At 50.4% G+C, this 6,470-nt stretch overlaps 1 protein-coding gene across 1 annotated transcript; it reads right to left on the reverse strand.

Moving 5' to 3' along the window:
- Positions 1 to 236: 236 nt before the first annotated feature.
- On the reverse strand, positions 237 to 4,796 carry LOC131096419 (olfactory receptor 14J1-like; the record flags this gene model as incomplete). The annotated part of the gene is made up of 3 exons (XM_058044756.1): positions 237 to 427; positions 1,352 to 1,535; positions 4,335 to 4,796. Coding segments are annotated over 3 exons (837 nt in total), but the record flags the coding sequence as incomplete, so codon positions are not given.
- Positions 4,797 to 6,470: the final 1,674 nt, after the last annotated feature.

The raw sequence follows: 6,470 nt of genomic DNA on the forward strand, positions 1-6,470 counted from the left end.
TCATGGGGTTCCATCATGGTTATGGGATAGATCATGGGGTTATGGGGGTCCATCAGGGTCATGGGTCCAGGGGGTTTCATCAGGGTTATGGGGCCATGTGGTTATGGGGGTCCATCATGGTTATGAGGTTATGGAGGCCCATCAAGGTCATGGGGCCATGTGGTTATGAGGGTCCATCAGGGTCATGGGGTTATGGAGGTCCATCAAGGTCATGGGGTTATGGGGGTCAATCAGGGTCATGGGGGTCCATCAAGGTCCTTGGGGTCCATCAAGGTCATGGGGTTATGGAGTTCCATCAGGGTCATGGGGTTATGGAGGTCCATCAAGGCCATGTGGTTATGGGGGTCTATCAGGGTGATGTGGTTATGGAGGTCCATCAAGGTCATGGGGTTATGGAGGTCCATCACAGTCATGTGGTTATGGGGTTCTGTCGTAGGAAGGAGACCAGGACACCAGGTGGTTCATCACAGGTCCAGTTTATTGAAGAAAGCATCAAACACTTATACAGCAAATAATAAGCTCATGAATATTCTGCAAGCCAAGCAATCTATTGGTTAAACTATACCATGAACTCTTCCTCATTCCTTAGGGGTTACATCTCTCTTTTCTCATGTATCTTTCACTATTTGTTATCCTACTACAGCTAGGCCCAAGGACACACTATCTCACACGTGCAGGACTTGGAATTAGCCACGGCTTTGTACTCTTCCATTCTCTAGTCTCCTAAATTTCCCAACTGTATCCGTCAAGTGGAGTTGGAACTCTGGCCAAGTTCTGACTCTACTTAGATGGAACACCAGTCAACCCAGAACTTTTCCTGTGCCAAGGGGTCCAAAGGGTGTTTTGGGGAGAACATGAGTCCGGACATGGGCTCTCCAAAACACCCTGGTTTTAAAGTCAAACAGATTACAGATTCTGGGAGGACAATTTGGTGCTCTGATGACAACACATAAGCTGAGGAAGTCCTGCAAGAATGCCCAAAGTCACAGTTCAATCAGGCCCCTGACAAATCGCCCTGTGTTTTAAATAAGTTCATATTTTTTTTCTTAGAAAAACAGTTAGAGATAGTTAGTTTTGTGTGCGTTACATTATTTAACTTTTCATTTGTTAAATATTTACACTCACAAGTTTCTTAAAAGTTGTTACAGTTGTTTGTTTTGTTGCAGTTACAAGTTTGTTACTATCCCACTAGGCAGTTTTTACATTACCGTTTCCTATGTTTTTAATAGGTCATGAAGGGGGGAGGGGAATGTGGGTTTAAGATATCGTGTTATCTGGGAGATCTCGCGATATTACGCCTAACCCCTCTCCCTTTACCGTTGCCCTGCCGTTACCCCCTGTTATAAATTACCCCTGTTGGCAGTTAATAAAGGCCATTTCACTGTCCACCACATTGGTGTCAGCGTGTCTCGGTCCGTGTGGCAGGGGTGCTGCCAGAGAGCCGTGCTCGACCCGGGACACCGCACCATAGCCCCTGTAGTGGCGGCAATGCTCTGCGATGTCACAGCCTTCTCTGTGATGTCACAGCCCATTCTCTAATGTCACACAGATGGTCTCTGATGTCACAGATGGAAACCACACAATGCCCATTGTGTGAGAAGAGGAACTAAAAGTTTACCAGCCTCCTGCCAGCTCACCCTGCCCCACTGGAACATTGGGGTCCACGACCACCAGGGACCACCAGAGAGACCCCCAGGACAGAAGAACACATGGGAAAAGGGCAGCGGAAATATGTTAATGATTTTGGGGAAATTATTATCATATTTATGTTTAGTCTGGGAAAATCAATGAATATGTGTGCAATATACAGAATATAAACAGAAACTTTCCTGCACTCAGCCTGCAGAGCTTTGGGAGGAGCCATCCCCCGTGCATCCAGCTGAATAAAGAAAGCTGATTCTTAATGCTATACTGGGGTTAAGGAGTTTTCTGTTCTGCTGAATTTTTGGTAACACTCCCACTGCCAAGGAAAGCTCTGTCTCCTGCTGTTCACAAACAGAGAAGGGCTGGTGGCAGATGTGGGGCTCAGAGGCTGCCTGTGACCATGAATAATCAAGTTTTCAATGTTCGGTGAAAGAAGGAGTGGCAGCTACCAAACTTCCACACTGGAATTAGGAAGGGCAGACTTTGACCTGTTTAGGCTGCAGGATTGGGGAATACCAAATAAGTACTGATGTTTTGAAAGAGAAACAGCCCTTAAAAACAAAGGGGACTGGGAACATGGACGCATGTCAAGACAGTTATCTTAAGGGGGAAGGAGCAGCCTGTCCCAGTGTGGCAGAAGATGCGCTAGAGAGGAAAATGACTGGCCTGGCTGGCTGTGGAGCTTTTATGGGAACTCAGGGGAAAAAAAAGGACGCAACTTTTGACAGAAGGTCATGAAACTTAGGAAGTGTTTAAGAATGTTATTTGGTCATGCAGAAAGAAAAGTTGAGGGGCGAAAGCTCAATTAGAGCATTACCTGGCCACTTCTGTAAAAAATAATAAAAAAATGTTATTACAAATAAATTAATAGCAAAACATGGGATAGGGAGAACATCTAGTCTTTTTTGGATGCAGTGAAGAATACAGTAATTAAAGATAAAAGGCTAAGCTACTTAACATCTTGTTTCTCTCAATTTTCAATATTAGGACAGGCTGTCCTCAGAACAAGTGTTCTCCTGAACTGGTAGATGGGCACAGGGAGCAGAAAAGTCCCTGTAATCCACAAGGAAGAAGTTGGTGACCCGCTGATCCTCTCAGATGCTCACAGGTGTCTCTGGGACTAGATGGGATCCATCCTACGGGGGTGGGGGAGCTGGTGGATGAGCTCCCCAAGCTGCTCTCCATCATTTATCATCAGTGCTGGCTCAGCAGGGAGGTCCCAGGGGACTGGAGGTGCCAGTGTGAGCCCATCCCCAAGAAGGGCTGGAAGGAGGAGCTGGGGAACTCCAGGCCTGTCAGCCTGACCTGGGTGCCCGGCAAGGTTATGGAACAGATCACCTTGAGTGCCATCACAGGGCGCCCACAGGATGGCCGAGGGATCAGAGCCAGCCAGCGTGGACTTCAATATCTGCACTGATGATCTGCATGAGGAGACTGAGTCCAGCATCAGCAAATTTGCAGATGGCACCAAGCTGGGTGTGAGTGTGGATCTGCTGGAGGGTAGGAGGGCTCTGCACAGGGACCTGGACAGGCTGGATCCAGAGGCCAAATCCAACAAGCTGAGGGTGAAAAAGACCAAGTGCCGGGTCCTGCACTTTGGCCAGAACCACCCCTGCAGTGCCACAGGCTGGGGACAGAGTGGCTGGAGAGCAGCCAGGCAGAAAGGGACCTGGGGCACTGTTGGACAGCAGGCTGGGCATGAGCCAGCAGTGCGCCCAGGTGGCCAAGAAGGCCAATGGCTCCTGGCCTGGGTCAGGAATGGTGTGGCCCGCAGGAGCAGAGCTGATGGACTCAGCACTGATCTGGCCCACGCTCTGCACTCAGACAGTGCTGCTGCAGCTCCAGAGAAGGGAACACAAGGGGATCACTGCAGAAAACTTTGCTGGGAGATCATTTAGCTCCTTTAAAGACACCAAGAACACAGCCCCTCATTGACACAGTCTGTGGACACAGGGAAGGTGCAGAGAAACAAAATGAGAAATGGCACAAACAATGGTTTTACTTTGTGGACAATAATAAAAAACTAAAACACAGGGAAAAAATGGACAAATCCAAAAGAACTATCCAAGATTATTTATATTACAAATTATTTATATTACTTGGCCTGTCCCTGCTGCAGCCCCAGCACTGCCACCCCCAGGGCTGTGCCTGGCCCCGAGAGCACTCAGGCCCTGCAGCAACACCAGGGCCACCAGGGCAGCGGGGCAGGGCCACGGCAGCAGCACTGGCAACACCAAGTGCTGCTGCTGCTTCTGGGCACAGCTGCTGGGCCAGCACTGATCTGCCCCCAGCTCTGCACACAGACATTGCTACTGCAGCTCCAGAGAAGGAAACAAAAGGGCATCTCTGCAGAAGACGTAGCTGGGACATCCTTTATTTCCTTTAAAGTCACCCAGAGCGCAATCCCTCATTGACAAAGTCTGTGGCCACAGGGAAGTTGGAGAGAAACAAAATGAGAAATGGCACAAACAAAGACATTTATTTGTGGACATTATGAGAAAACTATATGAGAAAACTAATATAAAGGAAAAAAAAAAACCTACAGTCAAACCAACAGAAGGATGACTTGTATTACAAGTTTGCAGCAATTGGCCATCAGATTAATGTTCCTGAAAGCATCCAGTCATCAGTCTCCACACTTCAGCCTTGAGCTCCTGGTTCCTCAGGCTGTAGATGAGGGGATTCAGGGCTGGAGGCACCACTGAGTACAGAATTGACAGGGCCAGATCCAGGGATTTGGAGGAGATGGAGGGGGGCTTCAGGTAGGCAAAGGCTGCAGTGCTAACAAACAGGGAGACCACAGCCAGGTGAGGGAGGCAGGTGGAGAAAGCTTTGTACCGTCCCTGCTCAGAGGGGATCATCAGCACAGCCCTGAAGATCTGCACATAGGAGAAAACAATGAACACAAAACAACCAAACACCAAACAACCGCTAACAGCAAGAAGCCCAAATTCCCTGAGGTAGGATTTGGAGCAGGAGAGCTTGAGGATCTGTGGGATTTCACAGAAGAACTGGCCTACGGTATTGCCATGGCACAGGGGCAGGGAAAATGTATTGGCTGTGTGCAGCAGTGAATAGAGAAAGGCACTGGCCCAGGCACCTGCTGCCATGTGGGCACAATCTCTGCTGCCCAGGAGGGTCCCGTAGTGCAGGGGTTTGCAGATGAACACGTAGCGGTCGTAGCACATGATGGTCAAAAGGGAAAGCTCTGCTGAGATGAAGAACAGAAAGAAAAAGAGCTGTGCAGCACATCCTGAGTAGGAGATGTCCCTGGTGTCCCAGAGGGAATTGTGCATGGCTTTGGGGACAGTGGTGCAGATTAAGCCCAGGTCGCTGAGGGCCAGGTTAAGCAGGAAGAAGAACATGGGCGTGTGCAGGTGGTGGCCGCAGGCTACGGTGCTGATGATGAGGCCGTTGGCCAGGAGGGCAGCCAGGGAGATGCCCAGCAAGAGGAAGAAGTGCAGGAGCTGCAGCTGCCGCGTGTCTGCCAATGCCAGCAGGAGGAAGTGGTTGATGGAGCTGCTGTTGGACATTTTCTTTGTCTTGGCATGGGGATCTGTAAGAAAAGTAATCATGGAATACTTGGGTTTGGAGAGGACTTGAAATATCCCAGCACAGCCTGGGGGCACTTTCCCCCCACTGCCTGCCCAGGGCTCTGCTGCCTGGAGCTGTCCCTGCCAGCAGCTTCTTCCCTGTGCCCAGGGCTGGGCCCTGCCAGTGCTGCCAGAGCACAGCCCAGCCTTGGGGGCTCAGCTCTGCCCTGCAGACCCCTCCCAGCTCAGGCACTGCCCAGGGGCAGCTCCTGCTCTCCAGGTTCTTATGGCTCTGTCAGAGCAACCCTGAGGAGGCTGAAAAAGCAAAACTGATGCAGCTTCTAGGGGGCTCTGTGAAGGTTTCTGTCACTGCCTGGCTTAGTACCATCTGAGAAAAAGCTTTTTTCTTTTTCTGAATCTTAACTGAGAGATTAATATCAATGTGCAATTTTTCATCCTAGCAACAGGAAGCAGTAGATTAAAAAAGCAAGATTTTCCAATTTATGCAACCCCTGCCTTGCTGTGCTCCCTGTATAACCTACTTGGAAATATTGTACAGCTAAATGCCATGCTGGGAGCAGTCCTGAACAATGCAGAATCCTAACCACACAAAGAAAACATTTCCAAGCCTGACCAGCTGTCTCCTCCCACCCAGACCTTGTCCCCCTGTGCTGGGAGCAGCTGCCAGGGCCGGCTGAGAGCTGTCCCTGGCAGGCAGCAGAGTCCCTGCCCCAGCACAGCACCCTGGGCTGCAGGACCCTGCTCTGCACAACAGCCCTGGGAACCCGTGGCTTGTCTGCACAAGAGACAATCAGAAAATGTACTCACAGGGTCTGCAGGCATTTGGATGTTCCAGCTTTAGGAGATGGCTCCAGGAGCTGCAGCTGCATTGTCCTGCAGCCAGAGATTCCTGTGCCAAGGGCTGGCAGTGATTCTGCCCCAGGCACTTCTCAGCACCTTCCCAGCCCTGACTGATTGAAGCTCTCTGTGCCTCTGTGCTGTGCCCAGGGTGGCTGCAGGCAGTGTCCCAGCCCTGCTGGGCTGGCAGAAGAGCTGCTCATTAAGAGAAATGTGCTTTTGAAGCTCTTCTTGATTACCAGGAGCTGCCTCTGTGCCAGGAGCCCAGCTCAGCAGCACAGACACAGCACAAGGACTTTAATGAGCCTCTGGGGCTTTGTGCTCAGGCCCTGAACATCAGTCCCTGAGAGGGAGCTGAAGAAACCTCTCCAGAACTCCAAGTCAGAATCCAACTCCAAAGTTCCTTGGACTTTTAATGGGTCTCAGTGAGGGACA

This window comes from Melospiza georgiana, unplaced genomic scaffold, assembly GCF_028018845.1.
Source record: "Melospiza georgiana isolate bMelGeo1 unplaced genomic scaffold, bMelGeo1.pri scaffold_29, whole genome shotgun sequence".
Classification (NCBI taxonomy): Eukaryota; Metazoa; Chordata; class Aves; order Passeriformes; family Passerellidae; genus Melospiza; species Melospiza georgiana.